Source organism: Mustela putorius, unplaced genomic scaffold (assembly GCF_011764305.1).
Source record: "Mustela putorius furo isolate JIRA1106 unplaced genomic scaffold, ASM1176430v1.1 tig00003836_pilon_pilon_pilon, whole genome shotgun sequence".
NCBI lineage: Eukaryota > Metazoa > Chordata > Mammalia > Carnivora > Mustelidae > Mustela > Mustela putorius.
The window spans coordinates 5,531,646-5,543,755 of record NW_025421989.1 but is presented as its reverse complement, the minus strand read 5'-3'; the positions used below and the strand labels follow the sequence as shown (position 1 = coordinate 5,543,755).

General features: G+C 54.6%; 1 protein-coding gene across 1 annotated transcript in view; it reads left to right on the top strand.

Moving 5' to 3' along the window:
- The first annotated feature begins 4,386 nt into the window (after positions 1-4,386).
- ANOS1 (anosmin 1) overlaps positions 4,387-12,110 on the top strand; it is a 176,289-nt gene continuing 168,565 nt past the window's right edge. The window contains exon 1 of the mRNA XM_045089275.1: positions 4,387-4,728. Coding sequence (XP_044945210.1) covers positions 4,522-4,728 — 207 coding nt within the window. The 5' untranslated portion in view covers positions 4,387-4,521. The remainder of the gene's footprint in view (positions 4,729-12,110) is intronic.

Sequence of the window (12,110 nt, the reverse complement as noted above, 5' to 3'; positions counted from 1 at the left end):
GACTTCATCTACAGTAGGTGTGCACAACGGGTGCCAAATTTAATTCTAACTGAAAGATTGATTGTAGCCTTGGGGGAGGAGAGACGAAACGGCATGAAAACAAGCAATAGCTTGAAATCATGTTATGTCACCATCCTTTCTGCCTTCTGTCCAGAAAAAATTGAAATTTCATTAGACTGTTCTTCAGCGCACAAAAGTAATAGCCGTTTTCGGACGCTTCCTAATAACATCTACGTAAATAGCCAGTCCATTAATAACATCGATACCTCTGAGGCTATAAATGGAGCAGCTGAATTTTTATAATCCCGCTGCAAAGCGTGTCGTATGCTTACCTTATCCCCTGACAGGATATCTACAGTGCACAGTGATTTAAAAAAAAAAATAAGGCAGATGATTGCAAAGGAATGTGAGTGTCCTTTTCTACAAAGCACAGCGTGTTCAATGGCCCTGTTGCATAAAGCTATCACTTTCATTTGCAGAAGGATAAAACTGGCTGGCAGGGGCCGGCGCAGTAAGCGGTACCAGAGAGGTTCACCCCATTCTTGCCCGAAATCCTCTTACAAAAGATGGAAATCTGATCCGTATCCATTCAGTTGTTAACTGCATCCCACGCTCCCGTTTCTCTACGTTTTCCTCTTAAGAACTCTTGGTCACCTCCCCTTACGTCATCGTCTCCTATACCCAAAGACTGGGGACCTCATGAATGCCATCACATTTAAGTATTGGTCTTCCCCAATTTTAGGGGGAGTTCTCAATTTGCTTTTCCAAGGCGGTGGGTGGGGGGGGATGTATCTGAGAAAGATTATGCTCGTTTCCTTCCTAGTTTATTCTTATCAACTGCAGCTGGGAAGCTTTTGAAAAGACCAGCTGCTCCTCTGGAAGAAGGAGTGTAACACTATGTCATTGGACTGGAAGGTACTGGGGAAAGTGGAGTGATGTGATCATGGAGAAATAGTTTGGTATGTCCAATCTAGATCAACAAGTACACCGAAAAAGTACTTCAAACAACGAGAAAGCCATAAATGCTACTGAAACCCACTTTCAGTGGGCTGTTTTCTGAACCAGTTGTCTGTCAAACTTGCCCCGGTTCAGTGGCTGAGGAGCACCAAGTGTTGTTTAAAAGTTGGGATTCCCGTGCCCTACCCACGTCCGCTGAGCCAGAGCCCGTGAACGTGGAGCTCTGGAGTACATCTTCAGCAAGCTTCTCAGGGGGTTCTTACTCTGTGCTCAATGCGGCCGGGGGGTGGGGTGGCGGAGAATAGGAGGGACAGACGGAAGGGAAGGAAAGAAAGAAGAAACTCGTATCCTAAATAAATGGTAGAGAAGACTATAGCCAGCTTCTTGGATGAGGACCTTGTTTTGTGCGTTTCTTCTAGAACCTGACCAAGATGGGCCACACAGTTGGGTCTTTGTTCACACAGATAAAAGTTAAGAGACAGACAGTTAAGACCCTTTCCCACTGTCCTTGCTGGGTGGGTGTTTTGTTCATTTAAAGTCAAAGTGAACTCAACTTCTTTACACAAATTCAGACTGTGGGGTCCAAGTCGACCGTGAGCAAAGGCTTGCCAAGCTTTCTTGCAAAAGGTACCTGGACAATTGTCACCCATCACTTTCCCCACCATTCCTTCTGGACACTACAGTTCTCCCATGTGGTGGATCTGCGTGATCTCAGAGATCTTCATGAATGTGGCCAGTCCTGTCGAAAGTTAGCTTCTGGGAGACAACTTCTAGGGCGAGCTGCAGAATAAATTCGGCACATACAAGCAGAATAAAAAAACTCAGATTTCAACTGTTATTCTGACTTTACCAAAACGTTTTCCTTTTACAAGTTACTTCAAACTAAAATTAAAATAAATAAAAAAGGCCAGCGTAGTCACGGAAGATGTCTGTGATAATTCTAAAACAAGAAAGCCATATAATTTTAACATATGCATAAGGTGGCCCTATATGTTTAATCTGAAGCTCTCTGTTCAACAGGCTAGATGTTCACGTTTGTGGTTTGTTATAAAATGCATTTATTCATGAATTTGCTATAGAACCCATAAAAAAACACAGTGATCCCTTTGAACATTCAAGAGCTGTTTTTAAAAGCTCAGCGTGTTCATCCCTATGATTTCACTTTCTAGAATATACATTTCATGATATGACCCGCAACGTTATAAATCAAAGATACTAGGAAAATGTAGATGTGCATGATATCCTCATTTTCACCAAGGCCAGGTATCTGCTTACCTTCAAAAGTTAAATGCAATGGAAGCCTCTGCCGTAGCTTTTGGAAACGCTTTCGGTAATTCGCAGTGTGAGTGACAACGTTTCGCAGTCAGTTCCTCTGTGCAGATGTCCCTCCTCTAGTCACTGCTGGGAGGCCGTCGACACCTCCCCGCCTGGAGTCACCCTGGTTAGCTCCTTTGCTCTAGTCATTGTTAAGTGTTCAACAGACTTTTAAAAGATTGATTTATTTATTAGAGAGAGAGAAACAGCGAGAGAGGGAACACAAGCAGGGGGCGTGGGAGGGGCAGAGGGAGAGGGAGAAGCAAGCTTCCTGCTGAGCAGGGAGCCCAGTGTGAGGCTTGATCCCAGGACCCCGGGATCACCACCTGAGTCAAGGGCAGACGCTTAACGACGGAACCACCCAGGCGCCCCGTGTTTAACAGACTTGAAAAAGATTTCTGTGAACAGTTCTGAACATCTGTTCAACGACTGAGCTCACGCCTAAATTTTTTCCATTTCCCGCTCAAGGGCAGTGTGGTGTTGCTAACCTGCCCATGGAGCGGCCCCCATAACTCAAACCTCATTCAGAATTAAAAGCAAGATGGTGCCGGAAGAACGTTGAGCCAAGTGTGATCTTTCTGGGATGGGGCTCTGTACGCCCGGGCAGGGGGCACGCCCAGGAAGCCAGTTCTTTCTACAGAACCTTTTGAGTGAGACCATTCTGGTTTTTAAAAATTCACGGAGAAACACACTAAGCCGTGAGTTCTGTGTGGCCTCACAGACTTCACTGTGGGAAGACACATGCACAGATGATGTCCTTGAGAAAGAATCCTGGGTGCAGCAGGACGGCTGTCGCTCCTTGTCCTTATCCTTTAGCAGGAAGAGCTCAGCATCCAGAGTGGAAAATGCGCGGGAGAATGGGGGGGTGAGGAGACGCTGGAAGCTGGAAAGAGCCTAAGCTCTGTGGGAGGAGGAACCCACCCTGAGAAGAATCTCGGGGCAGGTCGAGTGCATCTCAGCACCAGCTGTGCTCAGTCGTGTGCTCATGGTCGGGCTGGGTTTGGACTCCAGAAGGCCACTCTGTAGGAGAATGTGGGGAGGGCTGGGCAGAGGTGTTTCTGTCCATCAGGTGGTCTGTGCCCGAGCACAGGTGTGCACGGGTCTTTTCGACTCACCTGCGTTACCTACGTATCCCCGTGTCCCAAGCACGTTCTTCATGATCCCAGCTCTCTGTAGGGCTGCCGCCTCCCCGCTGTCACGTCCTGGTGGAACTCAGGGAAGCACAAAAGTGGTTACAGGTGGTGCACTATAAATGCTGCCCCGGCTCTTTCCGTGGCACGGTCCCCTGTGGGGACCCAGAGCAGGTCCCTAGAGGGGAAAGAGACATGGTGGGGCTGAACCGAGAGTCGTTGGGGGGGGGGGGCACACAGGAGGGGAAGATTTAGGGAAAGATTTGTTTTGGGGCCTCCTTGGAGAGAGTAGTGCTTCCCAGAAAATGGGACTCCCGAGGAAGCAAGTAGCGTGCGTCTGTGTCACAAACGGGGCTTGCTCTGTACCCAGATGGGTTTCCAGGTCATAACAGGGAGAGGAGGGAGGAGGAATGAAGGAAGGAATGCGGGAGGGAGAGAGGGAACTGTCAGTCCGGTGTCCCTGCGTGCCTTCTCGCTGCTCTCCAAACCAGTCGCGCCTTTGCTCTTTCCAGGACTTGGAAATAAAAGGAAATTCAAATACGCGAGAGTGTGAGCGAAGCTTTTTGACCCGGGGCAGAAACCGGGGAGGCAGCCTGCAACTTTGAGGCGCTGCGTCCTTCCTTAGGCAGGTTGGACGTCCTTGGGGCTGCCGAGGCCCTCCGTTCCGAGGGGGCACCTCCACCCCAGGCCGGGCTCGCTCACGCCCGACGTTCTCCTGGATGGTGGTAGTGGGCGCAGGATGCGGACTACTGGGGAGCCCGGCGCGGGAGACCGACCACCCAGAGCGGGGCGCACCGGGAAGCCCCGGGCGGCGCCGCCCTGCCTCGGAGCGCGGGGGCTCGCGGCCGGGTAGCCCAGCCCACGGCCCTCCGCCCGGCCGCCCTGTCACTCACTTCCCTCGCAGCCAATGGCGCGGCGGCCTGTCACCCTCACCCCACCCCTCGAGGCAGAGCCGGGAGGAGGTTGGCGGGGAGGGCGCGGGGCTGGAGTTGAATGATTGAACTTTCCAGCGGAGTTGCGGCCGCCGCGAGGTTCCCGGCAGTGCGGCCCCGGCGCGGAGCTGGGAGCCTCGGCCAGCGCCCGGCGCCCGCGCTCCACCCCCCGCCCCCGACCCGCAGCCATGGAGCCCGGGGCGCCCGGCGCGGCCCTGACCCTCTGCCTCTGGCTGCTGGCCTGCGGGGGCTGCCTGGCCGGCGGCCCCGGCGCCGCGGCGGCTCGGCGGCTGGACGAGTCCCTGTCGGCCGTGAGCGTCCAGCGCGCGCGCTGCTCGTCCAGGTGCCTCAGCCTGCAGATCACGCGCATCTCCGCCTTCTTCCAGCACTTCCAGGTAGGGGAGCCGCCGCCCGCCCGCGGCCGACCTGCGCTGCGGGCCGTGGCCGGGGGCGCGCGCGGCGCCTGCCTCCCGGCCTCGGCGCCCAAACTTCTCGCCGGCCTCGGCCGGCAGATCCCGCTCGCCTGCGGCGTGGATCTCACCATCGGGGCGGTCGGACCCCCCCCCCCCTTTCCGGCCGCTTCCTTGCTCCCGAAAGGAGAGAGAAGCGTGCACTTCAGTCCCCGACTCCCCTGTTCCCCGGTGGAAAGCCCAGTGGAGAGCCTCTTGCGGATTCCGCGGGTGGGTGTGTGCATTTCCTAGTTTCCCAGGACTTCGGCGCGCGGCACTCGGGGCTGGTGGCGGGTCCCGCGAACTCCCCCGCGCTCCCGGGCCTGCGGCGCCGCCAGCCCCGGGAGCGAGGCCGGGAAGCGCGCCCAGCTGCGCCCGGCCCCGCAGGTGCCCGCGGGTGGACACCTCCGTCTCCACTGAGCGCCGCGTTCACGTTCGGCGGGCGCGGGGCTCGCAGCCCACCCGTGGAGCCGCGGAGGCGGCGAGTCGTGTGTTCCAGAGTGTGTGTGTCGGGGAGGGTGCTGGCAGGGCGGCCGTGCGCGCTCGTTCGGAGCCCGGGAGCTTCTGAGTCCGTGCGTAGTGTGCGGAGTAAGCCTGGGGACGCGGGACTTGGAGGGCCACGTTGGGATGCTCCGACGAGAGTCCCGGGGTCACTCTCTGCCCCCAGCCCTCGCGGGTCCTTCCAGCTTGAGTGTGGGAGAGCGTGTGTGTGAGTGAGTGTGGATGTTGGAGGCTCAGTGGGTGGCACGCTTGGCGCTTGTGCATTGCCAGGTCCCTGGGGGGAAGCGACAGCGCCGAGGGTCCCCACAAGTCTTGCGTGGGAACCCGGGATGCTGGGGGCGCGTTCGCGCCGCTGGCGGATTCTGCGGGGGCGCGTCCCCTTGCCTGCCCCCGCCGACGCGAGTGCGCGCTGTCCGAGCTCATTCGCGCTCACGCCTTATTGCTCTGGAGGGCTCTGGGTCTCCGCTTGGCCATCTCGCTCCTGTCCTTAGCGGCTCACCTGTTCCAAGACTCGGGTTCCGTCTCGCCGCAGGGAACACTGCGGAGGCCAGGAGGAGATCCGGGGCCCTGCCGCAGGTTTTCGGTCTTAGGAAGTAAACCGGGCAGGGTAAAGGGGACTTCCAGAGGGCCCCTGGGTATTCAGCTGGTTGTAGTGACGGCGGAGTTTGGGGCGAATGTGCGCAGGCTTCGGGGTGTTCATCCTGGCCTGCGAGCTCATGAAAGCTGGCGCCCGGGGGCCCAGGCGCTCCCAGCTGGATCTTCGGAGCCCGCAGCCACTCACGAAGTCTGCGTGTGCGGGGGTGCGCGCTCTCGGGGAAGCGACCTGTAGTGGGTTTCAGAGAAGCTGGCGCACTCCGCGTCCCTCCTGGTTTGGGCAAAGGGAAACCCGAGTGCTCGAGTCCTGTGCTGAAATGACGCCGACATCCTGGAGAGGGTTCCTCCCTGGCCACCTGGTTTCAAATCTGCCCTGCCCCGCCCCGCCCTGCCCTGCCAGGCCCTCTCCGGGGAAGATGCTGCACTATTGTTTCATCAACAGAAAGCAAAACAGAGCGACCCATTCCTGGAGAGAAAGAGTATCTCTGCTTGCTTTTTCTCTTTCTTTCCTTTCCTTTTCTTTCTTTCTTTCTCTCTTTCTAATTGAACTGTCCTTCGCCGTAATTTATTTGTTTTACAGTTTAAGCGGCTAAAGAAGCAGTTTAGATCAAGCCAATTCCCATGAAAGGCTTTTCTTGTGGTCTCCTGGCACGATTTCTCTTCGGAAGAAAAACCGCTGACAGAATGCACATCGCCAGACAATCCTGATTACATTTTAATTAGCTGGGGTGGAAGAAGCTGCAAATTACTGTTAGGACTTAGGGACGGCTGTTTTTGCCATCAACTGCCATGCCACTGGTGGAGGGTTAACCCTAACCTGGTAATGCCTTTCTGATTTACCCGAGTTGCAGGGATTATGTTTTCCTAAGATTTGAAAAGGCAGCGACACATTCTCCTTAGAAACCTAAGCTTCCCTGTCCCTCCCTCTTGCTAAATAATTGGGAGATGACAGAGGAGTCGGCTGCTGCCAACGCCTTACAGGGCACGTGGTGTTTATTAAGAGGCAGGAGAGGCAGGGGGAGACGAAGCTTGCGGACGAGCCCCTTCTCTCCGGGTCACCCCACCCCCTTGTGCACAGAAGGCCCAGCAGAAGTCTCTTTCCAGAGCAGGTGGCCATCTTCAACTTCGGTCCCACAGCCCTGGGCCTCTTTTTAAGGACGGAAGGCCAGTCTCCATCCTTGAGGCCAGCCTGGCGTGGGGACGCTTAGATGTGACAGCTGCCAGGGCTTGGCTGTGGAGACCCTCACCTGTGTGATCACGGTGTGGACAGAGGCTCAGAGCTGTGGGGGGCAGTGCCCTGCAGTGGCCCACAGGCTTGCAGAGGGACGCTTCATTCTCACAGTCTGTGCCCTAGCTGCACGCGTTTGCCAGCCACCGGCCCCGAGCCGTGATGCTGCTCACCTGGGGCCTTTGCTTCTGCTGTCGGGGTGGGCTTCACCTGTCTGCCCTGCGGCCCGCAGCCAGGCCCGGGCGCTCAAGCTAACCACTACTGATGCGTGGGGATGGGAACGGTGACGGGGGATTCCTGAATTCTCTGGCCCAGCCCCTGACCTGGGAGAGTTCTGGATTTCATCACGGATGGTGAACGGCTTCATGTCCCGGCTAAATGCTGGCTCCGTTCATAGAAAGAAACCGTGCAAGTCAGCACCTCCCAGGGTGTCTGTTCCCAACCCCGTGTGCCGGGCGCTGGCCACACTGCCCCTTCAGGTTAGCACCTGCCCCCCACACAGCATCATTAAAATCCCACTCACCAAGGGGGTTGCGAAGGACATCCTTCTGTCTGCAAACGAACAGGAGATCTGGGCTGTGGGGTCTGGAACGGGGCATGTGAGCTTTGGAACGAGGCCGATCTTGCTGCCGTGTGGGGGGTCACTTGGGCCGATCGCCTTCCTGAGCGTCCAGCCTCTCCTGTGTCCCGTGGAGGACAAGAACTGCCCGGCAAGGTGGAGGTCGTAGCCGGTGTTTGGGTTACTGGAGTGATGGTGGCCAGGGAGCTAACTCTAACCGGGAGATTAGTCAGTCCCGGCCTCTGTTCTAGGAGCCCGGCAAGGCTGTGTAAGGAAGGTACTGTTTGCTTCCCAGCTCACGAGCAAACACAGGTGCTGAGAAGGCAGGTTACTCGCACAGCGAAGAGACGGTGCAGCTGGGCTCCGAACGAGGGTGCCTGTTGGGTTTTTATTCTGTTCTCTCTAAGATTGTGTTGGTTAGCAGTTCATTTCCTTCAAGAAAGACTGCCTCATTTTCGGGACTGCGTGCAAAATGAAAACGCATGTCCAGTATTTCAGATGGCAAGAGAAAGGAGTGTTGTTAAAGAATCTAAAATGTAAAATGCTCTTCCTTCTTTGGTGGCACTTGCAGTGTGTCCTGGGGTTTCAGATGTGCTGTTCAAGGCTGTTCTCAATAAGGAAAAGTGTAATAATTCAGTGACGAGTGTGCATTTATTCTTCCTCTTTATATTATTCCGTGCCAGTGCTACGTGCCAACATCGGAGCGTTTCACTTGCATGTCGGCTCCGCGGCATTTCACAGTTTCTGTTTCCTGGCCTGGAGGGGGCCTTGAGATGGCTGGACACATGCACGAGACCCAGGAAGGTGGGGAGGGGGAAGAGCGAGCCCCCTCCCCCAAGGTGCACATGGTGTGGCGTGCCCAGCCCCACGACGGGGTCCTGCGGGATGTTCATAGGCCTCACCGGAGCCTGTGGTCTCCAGGTGCTTGGATGCTTGCCCAGGAAGAACACGTGCTTGGCACCCTCTTCTGCAAGCTTCTAGACGCGTGCCTTGTGCCTTGTTCAGGGTGTCGTGTTCAGGAGGTCGAGCCAGGGATCTCCCCGTCTTCCTGTTCACAGGACAGCAAGTGGGCAGCCCCAAGTCCAGCCTACCCCTGGCAGATCCCTGCCCCAGGGATGGGTTTGCTCCCCGGAAGCCCTGGACTCTGGCTGCCCGCCCACTAAAGACACGGTGCTGTTTCCGGTGTGCGATGAGGGCGGCCTCATGCGTGCCTCGGACCGTCCTTGGACCCTGGTCCAGGTCCCGGCAGCGCCTGGGGTATGACAGTCATTTTAGGGCAAGGAGTGGGGAGGGAGAGGCTGGCTGGAGACCGGGGTGCCAGGGACAAGGGAGTGGGGACCCAAGAACCTTTCCTGAGGAGGGGCAAGAGCAGTGGCAGACAGCATCCCGCATGGTCCAAGGCTCCAAGCCTCCAGAACAAGTTCTGGTTTTCCATCAGACTGCTCATGCGACACACCCGCCCAGGATACAGTCTTGGAGATCTCAGTGTGCTGGCCACAGAGCATTAAGCCCGGTCATTGGTCCCCCGAAACATGGACCCCATGCATCGGTCCTATGTCCACGAAGCGGCCCTGGTGTGGATTTTGGTACCTCAAGGGTGCAGAACCCTTGGGAGGGCTTAAGCCCACTTGCTTAAGTGGGGGGGGGTCCCTCATAGGATTTTTCCACCGTGTCCACGCTTACGACGCCCACTAACGTTCACTTGGGAATAACCTCTACTTGTGTTTTCAGCCTCGTGGGGATATTAAAGAAGAGGGAACATCGTCTGAAATGAGCTCTCTCTTTCTCTTCACTTCACTTTCTCTTTCACTTCAGAGTGACTCCCTCTCGTACGCTAGGTGGGATACGCCTTAGCAGAGACCACTCTCGTCTGCCCTGGTTCTGCTCATGGTGGCAACCATGCAGGCCAATCTAGAGCCTTCCAGATAGAGTCATGGCACTAAGCATTAGGAGACCCGGAACCTGTTCTTTCTGTGCCCGTGTTGTCTCCAAGGAGGCTCAGAAGAATAGGAGGTCATGTACAACACAGACATAGCTCGCGTACAGCAGATGAGCGGGGAGCATGTCTGCTTTTTCCTAGAATTCGGCACTGCTTGGGGGAAAAAGTCGATCTTCTTGGAAGATAAGTAGCAGGTTGTAGGCAGCCTGGGCCCTGTGGGTCTAGAATTTTATTAGTGCTAAGAGATTCTTGTTTAATGGGACATTATTCAGCCTATAAAATACCACGGGGAGACACGCTTAGGTAGCCGATGAGAGAGATCAGACGCTTCCCCTACAGTAATTGGAAGTTGTTTGTTTTGGCAAGGGGAGAACTAAGCTGGTGATTAGCTCCTTCTACTAGGAGGACCAGCATCTCCTCCAAGAAAAAGCAAATAAACAATGATCGCATCAAAACCCCTTAGCAGCCACACATCAGCCCAGGCCCAGAGACTTCTGGAAGGACACTCCCGTGGTCCTGGTGAGTTTACCGAGCCCTGGTGTGTCTCTTCACCCTGCAGGGAGACTGGGTTACTTGCCACAGTGGCCAAGGGTTTGGAGAGTTCCCGAAAGAAGGGCCGTCGTCCGCTCTGGCGTTTATATTGTCTGGTCTGGGTTCCCTGGATCGCTGGCTGTCTTTCTAAGAATTTCTGAGTTTAACCAAAGCTAAGCATTAGGCTTAAATTCAGGGCAAATTTTTCTGGTTTTAATGTAGTGGTTCTCCTTGAGTGTGGTTTAAAAGTTTATCTTATTGTGACTATTACAAACATTTCCAAAACACATTAAAGGGGCTCCTGGGTGGCTCTCTCATTAAGCCTCTGCCTTCAGTTCAGGTCACGATCGCAGGATCCTGGGATTGAGTCCCGCATTGGGCTCCCTGCTCCGTGGGAAGCCTGCTTCTGCCTCTCCCACTCCCCCGCCTATGTTCCCTCTCTCACTCTGTCTCTGTCAAATAAATAAATCTCTTTAAAAAAAAAAAAAGGCACTTTCTGACTTGTTCATTTCTTTGTGTACCGTATCGTTGAAGAAGAAATATATATGTATATGTCGATATGTTTATATTGTATATACTCTTATACACCCGTATATCGATATGTTTATATTGTATATACTATTATACACCCGTATGTGGTTACCTATGATACCCTACATGCATGTGTGTGTGTTTGAAGGCGTAACTTGGAGTTGAAAGTTACTGTCGTGCAATGATTAAGCTCTCAGGTTATGATTCCTTGGAAATGATTGCAGTGTGTAACCTGTCCGCGTTTATTGCTGGCAATGGGTATAACACTGTAGGGGCAGGCAATGCCTGGCTGGCTCAGTGGCGGGAGCTTGTGACTCTTGGTCTTGGGGTGGTGAGTTTGAGCCCCACGTTGGGTGTAGAGAGGACTTAAAAAAAAAAAAATCCTTTAAGAAATAAAACCGGAGTTGGACAAGCTGATGAAGGGGTTAGTGGGCTCTGCTTGTATTGATTCAGGCGTGAGAGGTTCCTTTGCACAACGTGGCAGTGCTTTACAGAATTCCACACAGTTTGGAGGGTGAGGGCTTGGACCACAATCCGGGCAGCACATTGATAGGATCAGAATGCATTTTATATATGAAACACAGGGCCAGGAGATCGCAGATGTCCCCATCGCCGTGCCCTTGTGCATATGACTGCATACGTCAGCCTCGGGAAGATGCGTCCGAGCTCACAGGCCTTTCGAGTTCCAGCTTCTGCTGCCTCGCACACGTCTGTTCACGGGCTCGGGACCCCGTAGTGTGCAAGCGTGTAGTCTGTCAACATATGGCATTGATTAAGGATGACCTAGTTTCTCCTCTTTTCATTAATCAAAGAGACCCCCAACTCTTTCAAGCTTCCCATCAGCAGGAGGTCGCCCGTCTGACCGAGCGGAGCGATAAAGACATCTTCCTGACCTTTTAGTTACCTGGGGACCGTCATCTTAGAAGATGTGCAATTTCTTTTGGATTCTCTGAAATTCTGAAAACAGGTCATAGACCTCTTCCTTCTCAGGAGATGCGGTTGGTGACCTGTCCCTCCCCTCCTTAACCCCCAGCTTCTGTATCAGCGGCTGATGGCTTCCAGCGGCTCCCCCTTAGAGACTAACCTTTCTCCGATGGGCGCCATCTTGCCGGCGAAGCAGTGATGAGGCCAATGGCAAGATCTGGAGGCCACAGGAGGCCAGCCTCCTGCGGGAATAATTCTTGGGCTGTTTGTGCTCCCCCCTCATGGGACAAAACCTCTGCAGGTCTCCAGCTGACATCTCTTCCCCGTTTCGCTCCTTCTCCGGCTTCCTTCTCTGCTTGCACTGAGGGCTTCTCCCAAGATAGCACATACGCAGGACGCCCCTTTTCCGCCTCTGCTTCTCGGAAACCCAGTCTCGGACACCCGCCGGAAGAGTTCACCTGATCTAAGTCAGCACCGTTGGGTCTTAGATTGGACGGCTCGGTGCTTTTAGAAATGACTCG